The following is a 27,825-nucleotide window of genomic DNA, read 5'->3' as shown; positions in this document are numbered from 1 at the left end:
CTTAAAAAGAATATGTCTACTGCCTGCCTTTTAACGTGAAGGAGATAAATTGAACAACAGACAGCTGCAAGATCCAGAGGGGTTTTTTTTCAACATTTGATTGATAATGCTTTGTACAAAATGGCTGCTATAGAAATGATTGATGTTTCTTTCCAAATGACGCAGTGGTCCTCCTACTGGGAAGCCTTTTACATGGCAATCACATTCATCAACCCAAGGTTGAATTGTTCCTCATTTGCTAAATTTCATCTCCAAGGAAATTTAAATTGGTTCTTTTTCCTCTCAATTTACATGCCACCACCCGGAAACAATGATTTCCATTTTGAAGCTTTCTGCCCAGCACATTGAAACAAAAATCACAACAAAAGTACCAACTCATTTCTATCATCAGTACCAGTGTCCACATGCAATCATGCAAATCAGAATCCTGTGGCATGAATGGGAACTAAATTTTAGGTTGTTTTACACAGAATTAGTATCCTCTAATCCTTAGTGGCAAAGTGAAAAATCAACAATTAAGAGCCTATACAGACAAAAAATAATAGTGCTTTTGCTGTTAAATCTTCATGGGATGGTGTTGAAGCTCTTGAGTTTTAACATAAAATCATGAAGAAATAATAATTCAACATAGATAGAGGACATTTCGACTCATGGTGTCAATGTGGTCGTTTAGGAAGAACTACTTGCTTTTAACACATAGCTTTGCAAATGTTTACTTGTTAAATATATAACCAATTCACTTGTCAAAGTTGTTATTGAATCAGCTCCCACCCTTCCAAACATTACAGCTGAAAAACAAGCAGCCGAGACAGGTCATATTACCTTAACGCAATACAATTTAGATAACACGACAAATTATTTTCAAATCATGTTCCTTCACACTGCTTGTCAATCAATATCAAAAGCCCTCAGTTTTAAATATTTATTTTAAATATTCCCTCGTCATTTGTACTTCCAATGGTAACAAACTGATTCTTTGCAGATAATTATAATTCCTCTTCCTTGGAAACCTCCTCTGCATATTATCCCAAGTCTTAATGACCATAAAATATTTGATTCAATATTGTAAAGCCCAACTATTGACTTAAAGGCTTCCATAAATTCCTCCATTTAGGATATCGCTCTAAGTATAAAGAAGGATCTCATGTTTTATACATATGTTTAGGTATAGTTAACATACATGTCATTTGAAAATTCTTGTCAAAACTTTTCCTTTCAGAGAGAATGTCTGGAAGCATAACATTCATGATACCAGAGGGCAGGTGCAGTAAGGATAACATGCTGAAGTTGCAGCAGGTGCAATGGAAGATTGCAGTGTGCTCTGCACTGGAGGGGTTTATGAATCTAAAATCAATAATTTGCAGATTAGAGGAACAAAGTATAAGAGAATTAAAGTATAGTATGTTTTATTGTCTTCAAAAGCACCTTCACCAGTTAGCACCAGTTGATTGCCACCCATTATAATGGGCTACTGCACGTGAGATGCTGATAGTCATAAGCTGATAGAAGAGGAAGAACCGAAAGATTCCGAAAGCACCAACGTGAATTAAAACAAGCCTCCAAAGTTAAAGACGGAGGATTCTATTAGTTGTTCAGTGGATGGCCTATGATAGACCAGGGGTGGCAATGGCCAGAACTACATATATACAGGAAGAGAACTTCACCACTATGTTGTGGAAACCACTACACAGGAACCCCAATGACAATGCATGTCAATGAATCTTACATTAAAGTCTATCCTCCAAGGTCTACATCCCAGTCCTATGCGCAAGTTCCAAGCATTTTCTTTGGTCATCTTTTGCTGACTAATGCAGTAGGAATCTTCCTCAATCTCGTCCCTCCTCTCCCAGTCAAGGAATATTTGTCTGTGTTAAGGCTGAAGTCCTTGTTGGGGAAAATGTTTCTATTTCAGAAGTTTCCAAAGACAGAATGAACCTACATAATCAGAGAAAGGGCAACGGTTGCTATAAGACAGTAATGGTTAAGCATGCATGGTCTCACATAATCTACATGCCGACCAACAAAAAGGACAACGTTGTAAAAAAGCACAACATTATTCTGGCCTCATTTGTGCCTCTTCAATCATAATGTTTCTTATTCCTTCTTCCCCCAAGATCAGCACTGCTTCCTCCACCTGTGTGCAAAGGATAAAAATGTACAAAAGATTGATGCTAAAAGCATGTTTACTTCAGGTATTGCTTGTCTGCACAAATTCCACAAGAGTATAGATGGGAAACATTTGTCTATTTTTCATAAGTTAATTTGCTCAGAGGTTAAATTATCAGTAACATGCCCATTGAAATTCAAATTTGAAGCTCACGTCGCATACCTCTGTCAAGGCAACAGATTTCTAACATTTAACAAATTTCTCTCAATTTGTCCAGTGATAAATACTAGCCAGAAGATCTGCAGCCACAGAAAATCATTTACAAATGCTGAGGAAGGCACTAGAGGGGTATAAAGACCAACTAATTTAAATAGAGGGACAGGTTAGTGATAAAATGTGATATAGTTCCACGACTGGGTGAGGCAGCTGATCTTGAGCTCATCGGGACTTACGCAGCTGATCTGCAGGTCAAATTTGCCCCATGGCCAACTGCGCAGGCCAGTATCTTGGACCCAGAGGCTGTGACCTCTATTGGCCCTGCAAAATGGAGAATCCAGCAAGGCTCTAGAACCAAGGGTGCTGAAAAATCAGATAGACCTGTATAAATAGAACTTAAAGTCTTAATCTTGAATATATTTAACTTAGTAAAAGCAACAAGAGCCATTGATCAGAAGCAAGCAAAGGAGAAGTACTGATCAGTAATAATCTAATTACATGGCAGAACATGCTGACTGGGTTCTATCATCTACTACTATTCCTCAACAGCAAAACTAGCAGGTTATAAATAAAGCTAAATAGCTCCACAGATCAGATCAAAGCTGTGTGATGAGCAACTGGCCAACAAACAAGAAGGTTGTTCATCAACATGCCACAACCTCACCATGGTGAAACCCAGCATGAAAGCTAGAGACAAGTCAGAAACGTTTGAATAAATCCTCAAGAGTATTCATTCTTCTCCACCATGCCTATCATGGATTTGGTTCATTTCACAATGTAAAAAACGCACTTGTCTTGCTGCAGCTTTTTAAAGCCCTTAACAACAGAGGAACATACAGTAGGAGGAGCAGGCAACATGCCCTGCAAGTTTGTTTCACTATTCAAAAAGTGCATGGCTCAATTCTACTTTCCTGTATGTTCTCCATAATCCCAGTAGCAAGTCAGTTCCTTGAAACTGCTGTTTTGGCAGCAATGCTGTTGATTTTTTTATAAAAAACATACAAAGCATTTGAACAGCTGCTCAAAGGCAACACAGCACAAAAGAACAACAACAAATAGAATATGCACATTGAGGTGCCCTGCAATACAGCTTGTATTCCAAAACCTTTTTTAAAAATATGACACTAGTGGCATTACAGGTTCTCCTTGGGTTATGAACATCTGGCTTTTGGACACACCTCACCTTGGAACAAATGTTTAGGAGTATGTAGGATGGATTTGCCAGCTACTGCAGGGCTACAATAATCTTCTGCCCGAGGGGAATAGGGCTCGAGTACTTTCTCTCCCCACCACTCTATCACAACAATCGGGGGCAGAGTCAAGCCAAGAAGAGTTGAGAATGCTGAGCAGACTCACTCACCTAATTAGTGAGAGCGGCTGATGGCCACTCTTCCCATGCCAACTTTCTCTCCCATCAGCTGTTTCTGTAATCCTATCCCATACCTTTTTTTATTTAAGAAGGAACTGCAGATGCTGGAAAATCAAAGGTAGACAAACATGCTGGAGAAACTCAGCGGGTGAGGCAGCATCTATGGAGCGCAGGTAATAGGCAACATTTCGGGTCGAGACCCATCTTCAGACTTGGGTCTGTCCCCCCTCCCTCTCTGCCCCCCCCCCCCCCCCCCCTCATCTCTTGGGAATCCCCCACTTCCCCCCTTCTCCCCCACGCTCCTTTCTTTCCCCCATTGCTCTCTCTCCCCCTACCCCCCCTCTCCCCCCTCTGTCCTCCCTCTACCCTCCCCCCTCCACATCGACCTCCCTCCCCCTCCCTCTACCCAACTCTCCCCCTCCCTCCACCGCACCCCTCTCCCCCCTCCACCCTCCTCTCTCCCCCCCCCTCCCTCTACTATTCCCCCCCCCCTCCCCCCCCCCCCCCCCCGTGTGTGTGTGTGACGCCGCAGGACCCCCCCCCGTAACCGTGCGTTGAGGGGACGGACCCAACGGATCCCACTTGGTCTAGTGTTACCTTAAAGGTATCTGGATAGATTAAAAGGTGAATTTTAAAAAAGGCACAAGGGCTACATAGATCAGTACAGCACAACAGACTCTCTCACTCACCATGTCCATACTGGCCAGACCAACCAAAATACTTCTATGTGCTTGTACATCATCCTCTCTTCCCTGCCTCCTCATATGCCTGACTAAATGTCTCTTAAATACGGGTGTCATATCTGCTCTACCACTTCCCAGGCAGTGTTTCAGGCAATTAGCATTGTGAAAAATAAAACGAAACTCATTTGAAAATCTCCTTTAATCTTAACTCCTCCCACCTTAAACCTATGCCCTTTAGCATTTGACATTTCCACCCTGAGAAAACGACCATCTAGCTATCTATGCCACTAATAATGTTATATACCTATCAGGTCACCCTCGATTCTGTTGAGAAAACAATTTATGTTTGTCCAACCTCTCCTTGTAGCTAACACGTTACAAACTAGGTAAGGTCCTGGTAAACCTCCCCGTTGTCCCAAGACAACCTTCTTATAGAGTGGGAACCAGTACTGCACAGAATGCTCTAAATGTAGCCTAACCCAAGTTTTATACATCTGTATCATGACTTCCCAATTTTATACTTAACACCCTGATGATGCTCCATACAATCCTTACTACCCAATCTATTTATGTTGCCACTTTCAGAGATCCAATGATGCTAAGAATCCTATAGTTTATGGTATATGTTGCTCTTGCATTTTCAGCCTCTCAATGCTGTTTTTTCCCCTTATTAGCACAGGCATAGAGTACAAAGAGCAGGGTAGGACTCAAGTAACAGAGGAACTTGTAAAACACATAACAAGTGTAAGAGAAACGCACAGGGTTACAGGTGGACAAATTACTGGGACAAATGACTTTAAAGGAAGAGACTACAGAGTTGGTGGATAAACTAAAACTTTTGAAAAAACAAAATTCCAATATTTCCTTAGTTAAAAAGGAAGACGGAACGTAGGGAACTATAAGCCGGTTAGTTTAACATCCATAGTTGACAAGATGCTGCAATGAATAACCAAATAGTAAATAACTAATCATTTAAGAAAACTGAACATAATCAAATCTGGTCTTATGAGATTATGAAAGATAAATCATATGATATATTTCCTCAAAGAAGTCAAGAATGCGACAGGGAAAGTTGATGGAAAGGAACCTGTAGATGTAGTGTATTTACTTTTTCAAAAAGCATTTGACAAGGTGCCACATATGGTGTCTTATTAAGATCCCATTGTACTGGAGGAACTGTGTTAGCATGGTTTGAAAACTGACTGTCATATAGAAACCAAGTGGGATAACATGGAACCAGTGTGAACAAGTGTGATCTGTGGTTGACTTGAACTCAGTTGGCCCGTTTCCATGCTGTACTTTCTTTTTAAAAAATTGAATAAATGTGTCTTTTTCAGGCTGAAGGAATGTAGCTAGAGGAGGACCTCAGGAATTGGTTCTTGTCCCTCAGTTGTTTACTATTTGCATTTAATGCCCTGGAAGAAAAACAAAATGCAATGTTTCCAGGTTTGAAGATGATACAAAAATAAATCTTGTGTGATGTCCTCATCTTGTGTGATGAGGATATAATGATCCTACAATGAAACATACATAAATTGAGTGAGTGGGCAAAAACTGAGCAAATAAAGTTTAATGTGAGGCAGTGAGGGGTCATGCAGTTTGTTAAGAAGAATTAATAGGCAGATTATCTTAATGGTGACTGCAAATGATTCAAGTTCAGAGTGTTCTCGTGCATGAATCACAAAAAAGAAAACAAGCAGATCCAACGAGTAGTTAAGGCAGCAAATGACACCTTGGCCTTCATTGCGAAGGGGTTTATATTTAAGAATGAAGAGATTTTTCAGGGAACTGGTAAACTTGCACAGTTTTGGCTCCCTTACCTAAAAAGGTTAGTAGCATTCTCAGTGAATCTCTCAAAATAACCTCTTGAATTGAATCCTTTATTTGTCATTCAGACCTTTCGGTCTGAACGAAATGTTGTTGCCTGCAGCCATACATGTAATAATAACAACACACAATAAACATAAATTAACATCCACCACAGTGAGTTCAACAAGCACCTCCTCACTGTGATGGAGGCAAAAGTCTTATAGTTACTGTCTCTTCCCTCCTCTTCTCCCTCTGCGCTGAGGCGATACCCCCCGGGCGATGGTAAGTCAGTCCCGCAGTTCACGCTCCGCGGCCCGGAGGTGGTCGAAGCTGCCGCCCTCCAGTCCAGTTGAATTATCAGCCTCTCTCTGTCAGATTATCAGATGTATTTAAAGTGAAGATAAATAAACATTTGAAAGATTGAGGAATTGAGGGTTATGGTGAACTGGCCAAGATTAGGGGAGGGGGTGGAAAAGCAGGAGGGGGTTGTTAGTTACCAAAAATTGTAGAATCCAATGTTCATACCACTAGATTGTAAACTAACCAAGTGGAATATGAGGTCTGTTCTTCCAGTTTCCATGTGGCCTCACTCCGGCAATGGAAGCCCATGCCAGGAAGGTCAATGTGAATGGGAAGAGTAGTTAAAATAGTTAGCAACCAGGTGAGACAGAGGTTCATGTGGTCCTTCCAGGTGAGACAGAGGTTCACATGTACTTCCATGTGAGACTGAGGTTCATGTGACCCCAGCAGTCCTTCCTTAGTGTTTCACGTGCACATTCTCAACTGCATCCAATGTTTCCGATGTGTCACAGAAACACAGAAAATAGGTGCGGGAGGAGGTCATTCGGCCCTTCGAGCCAGCACCGCCATTCATTGTGATCATGGCTGATCGTCCCCTATCAATAACCTACCAATAACTGTGTACGTCAGCAAGACCAAACGTAGACTGACATGCTCGATCCATCAAGGCCTCCTGGAACTCAAAAATTTCCCTCATCTGTATCTACCTATTACTTGCAGGGTTTAAGGTCTAGTCCAATTAGGCCATTCGGCCCATCAAGTCCACTCTGCCATTCAATCATGGCTGATCTATCTCTCCCTCCTAACCCCATTTTCCTGCCTTCTCCCCATAACCTCCGACACCTGTACTAATCAAGAATCTATCAATCTCTGCCTTAAAAATATCCACTGACATGGTCTCCACAGCCTTTTGTGGCAAAGAATTCCAGATTCACCAAGCTCTGACTAAAGAAATCTCTCCTCATCTTCTTCCTAAAAAAACGTCCTTTAATTCTGAAGCTATGACCTTCTCTTGCGTATGGCGTGCACAGCCAAAGTTGTAGGACAACTTGTTCTATTTGATTGTGCACGCCAGGTTGGTTGCATTCGTTGAAACAGGGCGGACCACGTGAAGGTTGCAATCTCCCACCCCTGGCTATAACCTCTATCCTCGACTCTCCCAATAGTGGAAACATCCTCTCCACATTCACTCTATCCAAGCCTTTCACTATTCTGTATGTTTCAATTAGGTCCCCCCCCCTCATTCTTCTAAACTCCAGCGAGTACAGGCCCAGTGCCGACAAACGCTCATCATAGGTTAACCTACTCATTCCTGGGATCATTCGTGTAAACCTCCTCTGAACCATCTCCAGAGCCAGCACATACTTCCTCAGATATGGTGCCCAAAATTGCTCACAATATTCCAAATGCGGCCTTACCAGCACCTTATAGAGCCTCAACGTTACATCCCTGTATTTGTATACAAGCCCTCTTGAAATAAATGAGTTTGCTTTCCTTACTACCAATTCGACTTGCAAATTAACTTTTTGGGAATCCTGCACCAGCACTCCCAAGTCCCTTTGCACCTCCAATTGCTGGGTTCGCACCCCATGTTCCCGATGTTGGGGGAATCCAGAACCAGGGGCCACAGTTTAAGAATAAGGAGTAAGCCATTTAGAATGGAGACGAGGAAACACTTTTTCCCCTCACAGAGTTGTGAGTTTGTGGAATTCTCTGCCTCAGAGGGCAGTGGAGGCAGGTTGTCTGGATGTTTTCAAGAGAGAGCTAGATAGGGCTCTTAAAAATAGCGGAGTCAGGGGATATGGGGAGAAGCAGGAATGGGGTACTGATTGGGGATGATCAGCCATGATCACATGGCGGTGCTGGCTCGAAGGGCCGAATGGCCTACTCCTGCACCTATAGTCTATTGTCTATTTAGAAAATAGTTTATACCTTTATTCCTTTTACCAAAATGCATGATTCCACACTTTGCTACACTGTATGCCATCTGCCACATCTCTGTCCACTCTCCCAACCTGTCCAAGTCAAGGCTCGAAATTAACGGTTGCCCGGGTGTCAATGGTGACCTAAAGTCGGGCCGGGCAACCTAAGAGCCCTGCCATTTTGCCAGGCTTGGCAAGCATTCGAGACACCTCTCTCTATCTCTATCTCTCTGTCACTCTCCGTCTCCGCCCGCCATCCCTGTCTGAGTTCTGGCCGCCGGCTCTCCATTTTCCGCCCACTCCTCATCCGCCGGCACAGCCGGTCGCCTTACACCTTACACATATGCACTGCCACAGCTTGCACATTCTCCCCTGCACATGCGCACAACCACAGCCAGCCCATCGGCCGTGGTTGTGCGAATGTGCCGCCCTGCACATGCGCACTGCCACGGCACTGGTCAGCGTCGGCAACTTTCTCCCTCCCTTTGCATTGTGGGAGATCTGGCCGCCATTTCTGCCCGTTCGCCGCCTCACCTCGACCGCTGAAACCCAACGCAGAATCACTCCCCGGAGCTGGAGTAACTCCCTGGAGTAACTCCGGTTTCTTGGTTTCCTGGTCCTCCAAAAATATTCCAAATAGAATTTAAACAGGAGTGGACCCACCACCACCAAACTCTAAAAGATAACAGCCTATTGCACTTTATCTGTTTATGTATTGTGTACAGATATGATCAATGGTATATAGACATACTGAACTTTTATCTCCTGTTCTGCATTATGTTTACATATTCTGTTGTGCTGAAGCAAGCACGAATTTCATTGTCCTATCTGGGACACATGACAGTAAAACTCTATTGAATCTCGACTTGGACTTAAGCAAAAAACAGTTCTTGGGGGAAAAAGAGTTACCAAAATTTAGTTGTGTCTGGTTGGGCAACTATGGTAGGGTGAAGACTATTCAATGCTTTACTTGTGGGAGGGGGAACAGCCAGCATCTCTGGATTGAAGAAATTGGGTGACCTTTCAGGTAGAGACCCTTCTTAAGATTTACTCTGGTTTTAGTGTTTTTAGTTTAATTTAAAGACATAGCGTGGAAACAGGACCTTCGGCCCACCGAGTCCATGCCGACCACCGATCACTCGTACACTAGTTCTATCCCACACATTAGCGACGTAAATCAAGTCAAGAATGTTTTATTCTCTCACGTCCCAGTTAGAACAATGAAATACTTACTTGCAGCAGCACAACAGAATATGTAAACATAGTACTGTAAACAATGTTATAAAACTAGAAAACAAAATGGTGTATATTTATATATGAATATATAACAATATAAATATAGTTTTCTATAGTTATATATAATTATTTAAATAGTTGTATTAATAAATAATTATACAAATGCGTGTGCGCGCGCACGCGTGTGTGTAATATATATACCCACACACACAATTTCCCTCCTGGGATTAATAAAGTTCTATCGTATAGTATTGTGTGTGTAGGAAGGAACTGCAGATGCTGGTTTAAACTGAAGATCGACACAAAAAACTGGAGTAACTCAACAGGTCAGACATAATCTCTGGACAAAAGGAAAATATCACATTTTGGTTTGGGTCTGAAGGTTCCTGCACACCTTTGGAATGTGGAAGGAAACAAGAGCACCCGAAGAAAACCCATCCGATCAAAGGGAAAGGGAGAAAACTCCATATAGACAGCACCCATAATCAGGATCAATTCTGGGTCTCTGGCACTTTTAAGCAGCAACTTTATGGCCAATTTACTGCCCCATAATCTTGAACTTAATTAAAACATACAGTAGCTGTAAAGGGGGACATAGTGTCACTTGGAGATTTAAGACTGAAAATTGATATTTTCTTTTTTTTAGTAACCAAAGTTATCAACATATAATTTTGTGCGTGTTGGAAAACAAAATATAGTGGCACAGCTGTTAGACTTGCTGCCTCACATGCCAGAGATCTGTGTTCGATCCTGTCCTCGGGCACTGTCTGTGTTGAATTTTCACATTCTCCCTGCAAGCGTGTCGGTTTCCTCCCACATCCCAAAGACGCATTGACTTTGTAGGTTAACTTAGTCTCTGTAAAATTGCCCCTAATGTGTAGGGAGTGTGTGAGGAAAGTGGAATAACAGAACTTGTGTGAATGGGTAGACGAAAATGCTGGAGAAACTCAGCGGGTGAGGCAGCATTTATGGAGCGAAGGAATAGGCAGCGTTTCGGGTCGAGACCTTTCTTCAGACTGATATCGGGGGGGAGGGGGGGGAAATGGGAGGGGAAGGAGGGAGAAAGCAAGGACTACCTGAAATTGGAGAAGCCAATGTTCATACCGCTGGGGTGTAAACTACCCAAGCGAAATATGAGGTGCTGTTCCTCCAATTTGCGGTGGGCCTGGCCATGAGGGAGGCCCAGGACAGAAAGGTCAGTTTCGAAATGGATGGGGGAGTTGAAGTGCTGACCCACCAGGAGATCAGGTTGGTTATTGCAAATTGAGTGGAGGTGTTGTGCTAAGCGATCGCCAAGCCTGTGCTTGGTCTCACCGAAATTGATCATACGCTGAATAATCTAACCAGAATTTTGTTTGGAAGTGGAAAGAAATAATAGAAATTGCATTCATTGCAACGTGTAAAAAGAGATACTGTATTGTAATTTTGCTGCATGTCATTGTGGTATATCATGTCTTGATTGGTGAATATGTTTAGTTTGTGACTTTATTTGAAGCAGAAATAATATGTGAATGCTTCATTGACCATAATTCCGACTGGTAACTACGCACTTCGTCCGAGCACATTATCGCACGCGTCATGCAAGCCATCTGAAATGACCACCTAAACTGTCATTTGGCAACATAAAAATCTGCCGAGGTTGCCCGGCTGACAACAGAGGAAAAAAAGTGAGAGCCCTGCAAGTCCTTCTGCAGAGTCCCTGCTTTCTCTGCACTACCTGCCCCTCCACCTATTTTCGTATCATCCGCAAACTTTGCCACAAAGCCTTCAATCCCCTCGCTCAAATCATTTATACAACGTGAAGAGCAGTGGCCCCAGCACCGACCGCTGTGGAACTCCGCTAGTCACTGGCAGCCAACCAGAAAAAGCCTCCTTTATTGTCACTCTTTGTATTCTGCCATCCAGTCAACCTGCTACCCAAGCTAGTATCTGCCCTTTGTTACCGTGGGCTCTCATCTTCCTAAGCAGCCTAACGTTTGGTACCTTATTAAAGGCTTTCCGAAAATCAAAGTAAACACATCCACTGACTCTACTTTGTCTGTCCTGCTATTTACCTCTTCAAATAATTCCAACAAATTTATCAAGCAAGACCTCCCCTTCACAAAGCCATGCTGACCCCTCTTTTAGCTTTCTTCTTCCCCACGTCCCCCACCACAATCATCTGAAGATGGGTCCCAACCCAAAACATCACTTATCCATGTTCAGCAATGATACTGCCTGACCCCAAGTTACTCCAGCACTGAGAAAACATACTCAGAAGTTTTTAGGTCCTGCACTAAAGATCCCATTGAAGAGGGAGATGTATTATGATAATAGTGCCCAGAAATCCTCCAGAGAAGGCCTTAGAAAGCAGCAGAAACAAATGCCCATGAAGATCAACATAATGGGTCAACCCCAAAGAATTAGAATAGAATGCACTAAGATGTTCCATAGCTTCGTGAATGGTCCTTGTCACTGAATATACCACCATCTGTACTGCTGGCCTCAGGGGCTATTCAATCATCACAGACTCACTCAACTACCAACAACAATCAAGATTCATAACATTCATATGTTCTACTCCATCCTAACATATTGCTGCAAGCAGACTGGCCCATCACACACTGAACACTACCAATTATTCAACAATGACAGCCACTCAGATTGCAATTATACACTTCCCTTTCATTTTCAGAATATAGAGTCACATAATCAGATGTAGCAATGATTAACAGAAGGGGGATGGAACAGGCATGAGTGCTTGTCTTCTGTAAAGGAGATGGAATAGTCATTTCACATGCGCACATTTCTTTGGTTCACCTTTAAAACCAATCTTACAACTTCTACACAAACTCTGAGTGATCAAAATTAAACAACCACGGAGCAGTATGCACAACGAGACTCTTAGGTCCTCAATCATCCAGCAATATGTTCAACAGATTAAAGAGCTAGTAAGGCACTGCCCCAATGACATGGTAGTGACTTCAGAGAAATAGGTTTACCGTCCTCTCAGGAACACAGCATTTCTCCTTCACCTGCTGGCACCCTGGCAATGCCTTACTGAAAGAAGGCACTCCAGATGCTAGTTTACACAAAAGGACACAAAAATGCTGGAGTAACTCAGCGGGTCAGGCAGCATTCCTGGAGAACAAGGATAGGCGATGTTTCAAGTCCTGATTCGACACATCACCTATTCAAGTTCCCCAGAGATGCTACCTGACCCAAAGAGCTATTCCAGCATTTAGTGCCTCACTGGAGCCTGGAAAGCTCCTCCTCATGTTTGACTGGACCAGTTTACTTAGCACATCGGGTTTTTTTTTGTATACAACAAAGTGGACACAGAGGAATGGGTCTGCAACCAACATTACCTTGCAGCATAGAGAATCTTGTATTTTAGGCAAGTTATATGCTTTTGTTTCCTCCAGAGAGGAATGTTGAAGCTGTTAAATGAAGTGTCAATGATTTTCCTGAAACAACAATGGGTGAAAACAAGGATAGGTTATAAATATTACCAGCTCTGATTTGAAGAAGCCAGAGGAATACAAATTCAGTAGCATGGCCACCAAGATAACCAGAGGCAACAAGACCATGTGTTGCTCTGAGACTGCCATTGTGGCTGCAGCATTTGCCAGATTTCACTGAGCTTGGCCTTATGAAAATATAAACATGTCACAAATTATTACGCTGAGGTTTCGATAGACATGCTCACTGAAACCTCTTGGCAGATATATTCTCTTAGTGAGAGGCCTCTCCCTTATTGCTCAGCAACCTAATGAGCCTGTCCCACTTAGGCAACTGCCAGCGACTAGTTTTAATGGAATTCACCTACGACACCTGGCGATAACTTACGACAGCACCTATGTCAACGTACGACAGCAGAAATTGTTGCCAGTGTCACCGAATATTTTTCAACATGTTGAAAACTTTGTGCAGTCGTCTGTAGTCGCCCAAAAAATTTCCCATAAATCCACTGCCTACTTTTGAATTCCTGGAGAAATGCCTGAGAAATTCTGAATTCCTGGAGAAATGCCTAATACAGATATTATACCAATGTTTGAATGCAGCTGGTTGTTCCAAAAATCTCCAATTAGTGAAGTCTTTCAGACCTAGCCATACTTAAACCATGCAATTTGGATAAAGATCCAAAAATCAAACACCTGTAAATCTCAAGAACAGCAGGAAAACAATCAGCAGAAATGAACAGTCGTATTAAACAAGTGTAGAAATTTATTTCAGCTACAGAATCATGTTCAATCTGTTTTTGTGACGTCAGCTCCAAAAGGCAAAGCTAACTTCAAATGTTTGACACTATCCACATCATACTCGTACTCTGAATAATTCTCATTGGCATTTGCTACGATACAATCTACACCAGAAGTAACAGGAACAGAGTTTGTTTTGTTAAAAGCTTAACTATGAAATGTTTAATTTTAATATTTAAACTAAATTGGATTCAATACAATAAACTGTACATTTCACTATTTTTTGATATTCTAATAAAGCACAGATGCAAATTAGAATTTTAATTAGAATAAATTTAGAATAGATAATTAAATGTTTAATTAAAATAAATACATAAATCAATTAATGGTTTAAAATGTAATGTAAAGGAGGAATAAATGTATTTATAAGCAATTATAATTAAGGACTAAAATCTTAGTTGTTGAATTCCAGCAAATTATGACTATTTGCCTGTAATGTAATTAGAACTGGCTTACTGAACTTCCAAATCAGGTTCCTCCATTAACAAGGCACTTTTAAGCGCAAACCGTATATAGGAAATCAGATTTGTTAACGGGAGTATTTGAGCCAAGAGTTCATAATGGACTACTGCTTGCTTACTTTGAAAAGAGAGTTGACTGTTGTCCCTTCTGTTTGTGAGGAAAAGAGCGACTTGTGATTGCAGCAAAATAATTAGCCAGTTCATCTTAGTTCCATCTGAGGCAGCTGCCCCTTCCTATTCTGTCCTTCAAGGAATATCAGAGGATGGTTGTTTGGAAATCATGGTTCTGGAATGGAAGGGTAGCGAATTGCCATGCTTGAGCAACTAACATCTGGCCTTTAGATCACCAGGAACATTAAATACAAATGTTGTACGCTTTAAGCAATGCTTTTGGTATCCGAATACATCTTGGGAGATCCCGATAGAATGCATGTGTAGGTTCCAATATATAACAGTGTATGTGTTGAATGACTTGGCAATGTATGGAGGACAGCATTTAAAGAAAGTGGAGAAATTGTCTTTATCTGACAAAGATGAATTAGGTTGAGGTGAAGTATAAACAGAAGGGTTAGCATAATGTCTTGTAGGCAGATAAACCAGATATCAGTTGACAGCACATTCTCCTGGTGACTTTCTCATTCGACTCCCTGAAACATTAAAATCTCTATGTTAATCCTGTATTAAAATATATTGAATCCTTCAACCCAGTAATGAGTAATACACCGACATGGGTGTCAGTGGAAAAAATACTTCAAACAATCTTGCTTCAGGAAAACTTGCTTCAGCCTTGAAAATAATTACTGACTCTTCATTTCCCAATCGTAGTAGAGGCTAATTTAGTACTCACAAACACTGTTAACCCAATAAGGCAATTAACTTGAACCCAGCTCAGGATCCCACCAGAAATCCTACTCCAAAGCCCATGAATTGCATGACCAGCACTTCAAACAAGTATAAATGTAGCCTGGCAGGAAAAGTACGAGAGACCTCAAATTGATGGAGTCAAATGAGTTTAGCATTAAACCTGCCTTACCAACTCCAAATCCACTCCTGATTAAATTATCATCAAAAACACACTCTCAGGATAGTAGTTCATTTCGAAATCATTTTGTGGATATTAATGACAGTCTGACACTCATATGTATTATACACTTACAATGGTCTAGTGGATCGGATGATTCCAAATTATCCCCACAATTCATACTCCAATCCCTTCACACCACCAACTCTAATCCAATACTGTTTCTTCGCATTTTGGTAAGTCCGAGTACAGCAAAATAGGTCACCCTGCTGGAGGAAAGTTCACAGGTTCATAAGTTCTAGGAGCAGAATTAAGCCATTCGACCCATCAAGTCTACTCCGCCATTCAATCATGGCTGATCTATCTTTCCCTCTCAACTCCATTCTTATGGAGGTGCATGAAGGGAATGAATACATCTTTTTCCCAGAATAGAAAAATCAAATACTAGATAGCAGAGATTTAACGTGAGAGGTGAATGATTTAATGGGAACCTGAGGGGCAATTTGTTCCACAGAGAGTGGTAAGTATATGGAATGAGTTGCCAATAGTTGAGTCAAATATAATATCACACTCCAACACTGGCACGTTAGGTGCAACCTGCACCCAACAAAAGGCACCACAAGCTAGGTGAAGTTTGTTGCCCAATCCCCGCTCTCAGATATTCCCATCTGATTAAAGAAAAAAACAGAAACCATTTCCCAATCTCAGATAATACTTTCCATCCTCTTGCCTTGTAACCACCACCAAACTTAAAATTGATGGTTGAGAAAGCACACTGCAACCCTGCACCCACCTCCATTGATTACCCTTAGTATCAAATATTATTTTCAAAAAGCACACTACAGAATTCTAAAATCAAAACAGATATTCACAATACCTTCAGTTTATTCCAAGCCAATAGTAAAGTCCCTTGTAAACTCCCCTTGGGGCTGATGGATTTGCCAGACCACAACACAATGGGAGATTTGAAAATTTCCTGTCACTGACACAGAGCTGAACATGAAACAGATGCCTGAAAATGAGCTCCCTGAGCCAAGGCAATGTTACTCCTACAATCCCCATCCAAGTAATTCATCCTGCCACTGACAGAGCCAAATTTGAAATCAACACCCAAAAATCATCTTCCCTGGCCCATTCACTCTCTGGTCAAAAGTCCATCTGTCACTTGCTGACACCAAGTAAATATAACCTGGATGAAGTACTGGTGACCGATACACAATGGTTTCAGTAGAATACGCAACCAACCCTGACAAACAAAATGGGTTATGTTAGGCTTGGACCAGACTACATGTTACTGTTAACTTCCTGTAATATGCAAGCAATATCGCTCACCCAACTAGTTTCTTTATAATAAACTACTTCCTACAACATGCTTTATATAAATACAAGAAACTGCAAAGGTTGGAATCATGAGAAAAACCCAAAGTGCTGTAGGAGCGCAGCGAGTCAGGCAGCATCTGTAGAGGTAATGGACATTCCCTCACAAATGCTACCATTCCCTCGGCAGATGCTGCTGACGCATTATTGGGTTATGCTTTGTTTTATATTCATTGCATATTTACTGTGGAAAAATAGCAATTCTGTGCACATGGGAAGGATGTAAAAATGCACCATTCAAACTGGTGCAAAAAAAAGTGCTCATCTTGGAGAGGAAAGGAGCTTGATTCATGTATGTATACACTATTTAAGGCTGCCAATTCAGACATCTGATAGATCATTCACACTGAAGCAGCTGATGAGATTATCACTTTTTTCTGAATACAAACTTGCGCTGGGTACCAGCTAGCATGGGTGTGGAGTAACAGCACAAAAGCATCATTCATTTTTTATGGTTCTTCAGTGACTCCTAACATAAGCACACAATAAGAAAGGTAGCAGAACCTTGTCATCATCTTAAGATTTAAAAATAATGAACAACCAGCCAATTTCCCTTCGACTTTTAAATACAATAAAACAAGCACAAGTGGGTTCAGGTCACCTGAAACACATCCTCATATTGTTAGCGATACAAATATAAGGGGGAAACTAATCTCGTCCAATGGATAGAACTGATTATGGTCATAAACTAATTTAATTATTACAGCATAGAAAAAAATGGTTAGTGAGGGTGGGGAGGAGGGGTGGCAGAGATAGGATTTTTAAAGAGGTTTTGGAAAGGAGCAGAGTGTTTAAGAAACAGCTACTGATGAGGAAATGGAGAATGAACAGTAAGAGTATACCATGAGCAAATCTGGTGAGAAAATATTCTCAGATAGGATAAGGCAAAACATAAGTATCTAATGACAAAGATCTTGGTGCGCCTGCTATTAGGGACAGAGAGCCGATCCACATTTAAAAGGCATTAGAGATTCCACTGCATCAAACAATCACTAATGAGGCTATGGAGTTCTGGATTAAAACAAACATTATAGAAGATAAAATTTAGGAGAAAGGATAACTGAATTCCAAATGCCTATTTTTTGGGGAAAAACGACTACATGGTGAGCAATTTGCACAGTGAAAAGAGAACCTACTCATTAGAGTACTGGTTATTTAAACAGTTTAAATAAATAACTCTTTCCATAATACAGCTTTCATAGAAACTCTTTCCAAAGACACTTAAGGGCCTGTCCCACTTGGGCATCATTTGCACATCACGCAGGAGGCGTGCGAAAATTTTGTGAATCCCAAAATCCTGGGGAGCCACGCGCGACCGCATGTCACCACGCACCATGCGTGCATCACGTGCGCATCATGACGCATAAATGATGTCGCGTAAATGACTCGCAAATGTCGCCCAAGTGGGACAGGCGCTTTAGATTTCAGTTGCAAGAACATACTAGGTATTTCAGTAAAAGACACAGCTCTCGATGTGTGACAAACTAACCTTGCAACCATACAAAGATGAATTAAAGTACATGACTTTGCATTGCAGGGTCTGCTCAATGACAGTTGTAAAAAGCCCAGTACATAGATACCATACAATGTACTACCTTTGCTACATATTAAAAGGTATTAATATTTAACTGTGTTTAGAAAAATTTGAACATTCTAAATATATTCTATGGCAAGCACAATGGGTAGTTAAAAAGGTAAATACTTTAACATACTTGGAAAAGTTTACTACCATTTAAATGAATATTTGAGATAACATAAAAAGTGACCTGGAGGTCTAAAGGATCAAAGCAATACCACACAGCCTGAAATGACGAGAATTCCCTAAACAGTGGCCAGCTGAAAAAGATTCTAATCCTGTTCTTATGTAAATTACTGTGAATTAGACTAGATTTTGCAAGCAAAGTCTTTCTCATCTAAGCAAGCTGTTTATCGACAGGATAAACATTTAAGCCCTCATTCAAAGAAGAGTGTAAGAAATGGGTTACTGCTCTTTTGTTATTGAAATGATTGAACACTTTTTTTAGCAAGTTGAAAAACAAAAACAAATTATCAAAGAAAATGCCATCCTCACAACAAAATAATATTTTACGGCATATTACTTAATCTACTAGCCAAATAATCTGATATGTTATTTGTTAGAATATGGTTGCAATCTGAGTGTAAAAATATCTTAAAGAGCAAGTTAAATTACAAAAACCATGAACCATAATAAATTAACTGCATTTTGTAAACTTGACTGTACGAACACACACCTTCATTCTGCTCACTGTAAAGGTCACCTAAAAAATTTCAGTCCACATCCAAACACACACCAAGTTGTGATCACCCATCACCCCTGCTTGCTGGTGTACATCAGCCCCCAAATAGGCAATGTCTACATTTAAAATTGTGAAATGTTCATATCTCTTTCAGGTCTCTTTCCTCTTTATTCTACTGGCTTATCCCGTAGATTTGCGAGTGGGCAGATCTTTAAAGATGGTAGGACAGGTAGATAAAGAATGGAGTAAACAGCATGAAGATGTTTTTTCTTTATTTACTGTGGCAAAGAGCAGGTTTACGCAGGAACTGAATACACTGTTGTCAGGCTGCAGCTGGAGCTCTGCGGACAGCTCAGGAATTCTTGCAGGAAACATTTGATTGCGCTGCAGAAGGCGCAGGAGATTTATGAGGATGTTGCAGGATTGGAAACTTTTAGTCATGGGGAGTGACTGGGATGTTTCTTCAGAACTAAGACGCAAAGATTTAATTGGACGTGTATGAATCTAATAAAAAGTAGGAAGAACCTTTTTACCCTCAGCTTAAGGGGTCAAATAGAGCTAAAGAAGCGCAAAAACAAAAAATGCTGAAAATACCTGTACCAGGAAGTCACACTGCATCTACTTTGATAAATATTTCAGGTCCGAGATGCTACATCAGAACAGCGATGCAGCCGGTCCTGCTGAGTATTTCCAGCATTTTCTATTTCAATGCTGTGTTTAGATTTGCAGCACCTGCAATTTTTTAAATATTTTTTCATGGATACATAGTAACTGGTAGAGGGATTGGAAAGAAAATAATTGGATGGTTTGATGGAGAAAAAGGATGAAAAAAGAAAAATACTTTTCACCAAGGTATGGGGCTGTTCCCATACCTTGGTGAAAAGTATTTTCTTTCTTCATCCTTTTTTTCCCTGGTGGCATCAAAGCCTTCCACCCAGTAACTGATGCTGGATGTCCACCCTTGATCTACAACTTTAGGCTGTGCACGCCATACGCAAGAACAGAACCAAGGTATGGATATAGCAGAGGTCTACCACCTGCTGGAGATAATAAAACAGTCTATAATGAAAAGCACAACAGTGACTAATGTTTTAATTTAAAAAGTAACGTGCATATTTTACAGTTCCAGAAGAGAACACTTTGAGCATGTATGTTTCAATTGTCAAATCTACTTAAGCTCATTTGCTATTGTTGTTTTTCCTAAATGTTTACAAATTTCATAAAATATCCATAACCTGTAACCTAACAGTGGTAATACATTTAACATTTCCCTTTCCTTTCACACCATTAATCAAACAATGCAACATTCACTGTACCAAAGAATTAGTTCCAATACGCAATCATTTCAAATCTTTCATAATCTGCAAACACTTCATAATTGTGTATTTGCCATTGTTATACATTATCAGTTCTACACCTTTTGCCAAATGAAAACAACATATTATGGTACATTATTTCATAATTTTAAAACGCAGCTCATTGTATGTCATGTGCACACAGAGCTAGAGAACCAGAAAAATTCTTAAATTCAAGTCAACGCTCAAGTAGATAGAAACATAGAAATTAGGTGCAGGAGTAGGCCATTCGGCCCTTCGAGCCTGCACCGCCATTCAATATGATCATGGCTGATCATCCAACTCAGTATCCCGTACCTGCCTGCTCTCTCCATACCCTCTGATCCCCTTGGCCACAAGGGCCACATCTAACTCCCTCTTAAATATAGCCAGTGAACTGGCCTCAACTACCCTCTGTGGCAGAGAGTTCCAGAGATTCACCACTCTCTGTGTGAAAAAAGTTCTCCTCATCTCGGTTTTTAAAGGATTTCCCCCTTATCCTTAAGCTGTGACCCCTTGTCCTGGACTTCCCCAACATCGGGAACAATCTTCCTGCATCTAGCCTGTCCAACCCCTTAAGAATTTTGTATGTTTCTATAAGTGCCCTCTCACAGAGAGTATAGAAGTCTTACTTCATAAGACAGTCCTGAATCCCAGGAATCAGTCTGGTAAACCTTCACTCCCTCTATGGCAATAATGTCCTTCCTCAGATTTGGAGACCAAAACTCAAATACTCCAGGTGGTCTCCCCTACCCTATAAACTGCATAAAGTTTCCTATACTCAAATCATCCTCTTGCTATGAAAGATGCCATTCGCTTTCTTTACTGCCAAGATCAAATACTTGGTCTCTCCTAGTGAATAAGATAAAGTTTCCTTCATCACAGATGCCAGCTACTTCCACTGATGCCCTTCCCAACCTTAATAAACAGTAAATGACAAAATAAAACATTCCAGTCAAATAATTATACGTCAAATATTTGAATGGCATCAGAACTGAGTTGAGAAGCAATTTCCAGATAAAAGCTGTGTTTAAAAAGGGCCAAGTCAGATCGTGAGGGATTCAAGGATTGGAATATGCACAAAAGTGAATGGAGGATGGAGTGAAAGAGGGAGTGCAGAAGGTAGAATAAGCAAGTCACAGCAATACAGTGCATAGACATGTAAACAACCCTAACTAAAAGCAAAAAAACTCAAGAGCAGAAGAGAGCAAACATATGAAAAAATGAACATGGAAATTCTGGAACAAAGAATCAAAGAACAATGGATACCATGTATAGAAAGGAACTAGTGTTGGTTTAACCGAAGATAGACACAAAATGCTGGAGTAACTCAGCGGGACAGGCAACATCTCTGGAGAGAAGGAATGGGTGATGTTTCGGATCGAGACTCTTATTCATCTTGGCTTCAAGTGAACACAATTTAACAAAGCACTGTTCGGATCAAACTAACCAATATTATCAAAACCTTAATATCCGCTTCCTTCGTGTAATCCTCTCATCACTAGGATGTGGTTTGGTTTATACTGTTTTCCCACATGTATTCTGTCACTGCCAGTAAGGAACGTTAGCTAATATGCTCAGAGAAAAGCCTGCACTTGCACATTGCCAATGCACGTAATAGCAAACAGAAGCTACTCAATTTTGTTTTGCTCACCCCGACACAGGTTTGAACCAAAAGGGCTGCCACATTAGTTAGTCAAATAACAGAAATAACATCGCCAGGTCATTGGTTTCCTAATTTGGTGAAGATGGATTATTTATTTTATCCATTTGGCCATTGCAATCACTAACTCATTATTTTTGTAAGAATATTTGGCAACTTTATTAACAATGTTGCCTAGCAGCCTTAAGTTTAACTTAAACACTTCGGGGATCAACACAGCAAGTGGAAAATGGTGTTACCTCAGGCTAACACCAGGATATTTTACATCCAAACTGCTTCTTGCTAAGTGCACATTGATTGATCATTCACTGTACACACAGGAAATGTAACAAAACTTGTAGGCAAGTGCCTTTAGCAGAAGGTACAATAGTGTTAACATACATCATTTACATTTATAACCATAGATTGAATTTGTATACAATTACTTTTATTTAATCAACAAAAATCTAACCCCATTTATCTCAGCTACCTTTACAAATGTTTATTTCTCCCAATACCAGAAATATATTTCACAAGATGCAAGTAATCAGGTTGTTTTAATTTATCATGTACTTTAGAATTATATAATTGTAAACATGTTTATGTTTTGGCATCAATTCCATGACCAGGTATATCATTATTTACAAGGCAGTAAAGTTCCTTCTAGCCCAACTTTGGAACTTTATCACCGCCATGCACATTTTTCCACTTCCTTCATCTACCATCTAATCAGAGAGAAACTTAGCACCAACTTGTAACACCACACAAACCAATGCAATGTGAAAACACGATTTCAATAGAAGCATGACTAATAAGGCAAAATAAGGAAGACATTCTAGAAGCTGAATTAAGTCAATGTATTTCTTTTTAATATGCAACCTATTTGAAATCAAACATCCATGCAAGATGTTGGAGCAAAGTATCTAATAATATGGAAATAAAGTGAAAGTAACAAATGAAGATATTAAAATAAAATATTGAAGAATGAATGGAAGACTAATTGACTAGACAATTTGCATTGCCATCAAAATTAGAATTCCATAAAAAACTTGTGAAGAAATACACATGACGAATATTTCCAGTTAATATACATCTAAATGTTTTGATTTTCCAGCAAAACTGGGCAATTCACACATAACTCACAGAAATGTCAACCTAAACTATGGGTATTGCCTTTTGCCTTTAAATAATGTTAAAATTGGGAATCATTAGTCAAAAAACATCACAATTTATCAAAAATTATCCATTTGGCAATATAAAAATCACTTTTTGGTTAGATCATAGCAGTCATAGCACCTGAAATATAGTTACTAAACAAAACAATGAATAAGAGCAACCGGATTAATCCAAGTAGCTAGAAAGCAAAGTGAGCAAATAAGTAATTATTTCACAAAATAAATCACTTTATTTCAACAAGCAAACAGGGTGTCAGTAAAGTCATCAATGAGGGAAGCCTTTTTTTAAATGAAATGATAAAAAATTCAAGGGATTTTTATGTTGTTGGTTTATTATCCTAAAATAAGAGAAGCCAACTTCTACAAAGATGGAATGACCATCTCTGATTTCAGTGAATTTAATGAAAGCACATAGCATGCCAGTATTCAACAGATTTTAATTTAATTACTGCAGCATGTTATAAAATAAGACAATTCATTTATTTTTGACAATTATTCTAATAAGAGCATTTTATTTTTTAATTATACAAAAATTAATAGTTACTATCCAACAAATAATTCAAATAGCAGCTAAAACACAGTACCACCTCATAACCTACACTGGAAACTATGCACAATAAGTTACATATGTCTTATTCAAGATAAGAATATTGAGAATGGTCATCATCTTAGACAATTACATACCACCAAGTCTTCAATGAGACAATTCAACCTGCACTCCAACTGAATTATTTTAATTGTTAGGAATATAATCATCACATTCTTAATTTCTTGAAATTCTTTTCTTCTGCATAGTATTTTTTTTAAATGACATTTTCCCACCACTCATTGGTCATAAATTGAATCATAAATAACCAAAACATGTCTGGGTGAAAGAAAAAAATGATTCAGCACATCACCTCATTTCCAACTATGTAGTTCAGCAAACATTTTTTTTATTTTGTGGATAACGACATTCTAAAAAACCAAGGTATCTTCTAAAATATCACACTTTAAACAGAAAGCACACACCTCGATCCAGAATATTAAGCACTTCTCCATGCACCGAGTCGTACTGCATATGCGTACTATGCTATTTTTCTTGATCTATGTTAATATTTCATTCAATCACAATAATCAGATATTCTGTAAACTATTGCACGAAGTAATCAAAAATGCAAGTTCTTTGATCGTCAACCCTGCTAGGTCAATGAATCACAAATGTCTTTCCCCCATAGATGGCCTCCATCTCCATTTTAGCCCTATTGTTTTGTTAACATTGGATTAACAGATAAGCCACATTTCTCCTCTCCATTTCTCACCCTATGGCACAAGGCTAAAAGTCAGGTGATGACGAAATAACGGAAGAACCAAAAGTGTTTCTTGAATACTGAAAAATAGTCTTGATTCAAAACTGATTTTTATATTCTTCCTTTTAAGTTTTGTGATCAAGCAGAACAGTAGATTTATGATACTAGTGTTGTACCATTAATTCTGCCATTATATTATACGACCTCTAAAAGATAAAACAATCTTTAGCTAATTGTATAACATTCTTAACATTAGTTTCGTTTTCACAATATACAAACATGCTACACCCTCGCAATCACAGCACCATAACATTAACAAACTCCATCCACCAACATTTAAAAACCATCTAAGGCTAGTAAAACAAATGATATTTGAAATTTATAGACACAAAAAGCAACCTCACATTCAAATAAGACACAAAATGCAGGAGTAACTCAGCGAGTCAGGCAGCATCTCAAACTTAGCATCTGAAGAAGGGTTCCGATCTGAAATGTCACCCATTCCTTTTCACCAGAGTTACTGCCTGATCCGCTGTGTTACTCCAGCATTTTGCGGCTAACTGGCAGCATCTCTGGAAAGAAGGAATGGGTGACATTTTGGGTCAAGACCCTTCATCCCATTCAAAACGCGATACTAACTTTTTTAGTCCAAACAAACCTGAAAATAGTTGATGTACTGATGACATATATATTGATAATTGTGTCACAGTGTATACAGGCACGTTTGTACATTTCTACAATAAATCAAATCGTCAAAGGTTTCTACAGAATCTCAATATTTTTCTCTATTAGTAAGTTTTCAGCCATGCCCAGTTCTTCAACAATTGAGACTCAAACTGCAGAAGACAACACTAATATTGCAGTTTGGTTCTCAAGGACGTGAGATTGGCGAATGGCATCAACCACAATCTGAAGTATAATTTAAACCCCCTTACAATAAGACAAAAACTTCTTCACTACAATGTGAAAATAGTAACTACTCAATTACGTTTTTCTAACTTAATATTCTTCATATAGATGTTCTAAGGTAATCGGATCTTCAAAAGCCATGTGGAAGGCAAAAAATTGTAACCAAACGAGCTCATAAACTACAGTAAACGCGTTAAAATGTATTCATGTGCAGCATGATGATCCAAGATTGGATATAGATCAGTTGAAATCTTATTTTCAGTAAAGTTTAGTAACATTACCAAAAACAAATCACATTTTGTGCACCATATAATGAAAGATGTTTATTAGTGAAAAATTAAACTTCACCAGATCCAATTATATTTTTGTTTAACATTTCAAACTATGGTGTATGAACTACGAAAGTATACAAATGTTAGCAGCCACATGTTTGCAAATTTGAGAAATCTACAACAGTCAGTAACCATAACGTTGACCAAAATAAATAACAATATTTCCGTTTTTCTGCAACACCAATGGCTTTTCTTAAATACTTACTAAACCAGAAAAGTGCAATACTGAATGCATATAAATGCAAAACACATAGCAAAAGTAACAGGAATAATAGTAAATAAATAAAAATATAATTGAAGGAATTGGGAGAATACTGCAAAAGATAATTAAATTAAATTTGAAAGCTAGCATGTATAGCAACAAAATGTTAAATATACTATGTGTAGGAAAGAACTGCAGATGCTGGTTTAAATAGAAGGTAGACACAAAATGCTGGAGTGACTCCGCGGGACAGGCAGCATCTCTGGAGAGAAGGAATGGGTGACGTTTCGGGTCGAGACCCTTCGTCAGACTACTTTGGTGCTCTCTGCAAATTTCCACTTTATACCACAAGACAACTTCAACAAAGAAAATGATTGCTCACACATTTCAAGTAGCGTGTGATTGAAATTTAATGTCCAAGTTACACAATATCCAATGTGGAACTTCTCAATAACATTTTACTCTTAACGATCACCTTTTCATTCAGCTCACCAACACCAAATCACACCCCACTGTTATTGGGGGGGGGGGGGGTGGAGAGATTGTATTAAATAATTTAAACGTAGTATTTTAATAATACTAAACAAAAATTGGGTTAATCTCACTGATTCCGGAGTTAATTTTAACCAATAATACTCCCAGGTGCATTGTATTTGCAAGCCACCACTCGAGGTTAAGAGAATGCAATGTTTTATGATGTGATGCTATTTTGATTGATGGTGTTTTCTATTCTTTTTATACATCCTTTGTAATTCGGCGGTGTCCTTATTATGCCTTCTCCTAATTGCTCCAGGGCGCTCTCAAGTTCAAAAGTTCACGTTTTACGACCTTACAAAGACTCATCACTACAGAGAAACACATTGCAAATAAATGTCCCACAGCTGCAGTTTGTCGGCTAAAATAAGCTGGAGACGGGGTCCTTCCCCTCACCCTCTCCCCAAATCATCTCACTCCCCCCTGTCCATCTTGCGGACACCCAGAAGCAGCACAAGAAACCCGGGGCCACTGCACGCCCGCTTCCTCAACACCCGGGCAAACGGAGGTAACCCGCTGCCCTCCGCAGAAATAAAACCGCGTCGCTCACTTACTACTGATGGGCTTTAAACCGTTCTTCTCTTCGTATTCGTAGCCATTGGTTCTTTTCTCGATCTCCATCCTTTGGGTGTTGCGCTCTGGCTGGGAGCTCAGTGACCGTCGTCCATCGCCGTTACCTGTCAGCCCCGCGCGTCCGTCCGCTCGCTCGCGCACCGCGATAACGCCCGGTTGGGCTGGTCTCGCGACCCGCTCGCCACCTCGCAGCGAGCATGCGCATAGCCAGCCGCTCGCTCGCTCGCTGGCCCTCCTCATAGCCCCCTCCCCCAACGCGTCTGCGTGTTGCTTGCGGAGCCGGCTCCCTCTAACACGCTTGCGCGCCGGCAGAATTCACGGCACCCTTCCATTCCAATCTGCAAAGACAAATTGATGGAGTAACTCAAAAATATTTATTTCGGTTCACTTTATGAGGTCGAAAATGAAAGAAATAGCCAAAAGATGAGTTTCATGGAGACACAAGAAATTGCAGAATGTGGAATCTTGAGCAAAACACAATCTGCTGGAGGAACTCAGCTGATCAGGCAGCACCTGTGGAAGAGGATCTCCACATGTGAAATATTTTTACAAGAATTTCACAGGACTGCAATCTCAAGAACCAAGACGGTTTAATAGTCATATGCACTGAGGCCATAACAATGATTTTTTTTTAAATGTGCTGCAGCTTTAAAGACACATCAATGAAACAACACAAGTAAATATACAACAAATTATTCATTATGCTATGTTGAAGAGATGAAAAAGGGGCTGCATAAGAAATCTTCCCAAAGGAATGAAGGGTTTGGCAAGATTTACTGAAACAGGGAAGAAAGACAGGACAACATCAGAGAAGACCTAATGATATAAAGGCCCT

General features: G+C 40.0%; 1 protein-coding gene across 3 annotated transcripts in view; it reads right to left on the bottom strand.

The window, feature by feature from the left end:
* The window catches only part of LOC129711868 (nuclear receptor subfamily 6 group A member 1), a 244,501-nt gene extending 217,272 nt beyond the window's left edge, over window positions 1-27,229 (bottom strand). For 2 of the 3 annotated variants that reach the window (XM_055659848.1, XM_055659850.1), the window contains exon 1: window positions 26,972-27,228. In XM_055659848.1, the coding sequence (XP_055515823.1) occupies window positions 26,972-27,038 (67 nt within the window). In that variant the 5' untranslated portion in view covers window positions 27,039-27,228. Of the gene's footprint in view, window positions 1-26,971 lie in introns of all 3 variants that reach the window. The other variant, XM_055659849.1, reaches the window with a different exon arrangement.
* Window positions 27,230-27,825: the final 596 nt, after the last annotated feature.

This window comes from Leucoraja erinacea, chromosome 31, assembly GCF_028641065.1.
Source record: "Leucoraja erinacea ecotype New England chromosome 31, Leri_hhj_1, whole genome shotgun sequence".
Lineage (NCBI taxonomy): Eukaryota > Metazoa > Chordata > Chondrichthyes > Rajiformes > Rajidae > Leucoraja > Leucoraja erinaceus.
This window is presented reverse-complemented; position numbering and strand designations above follow the sequence as displayed.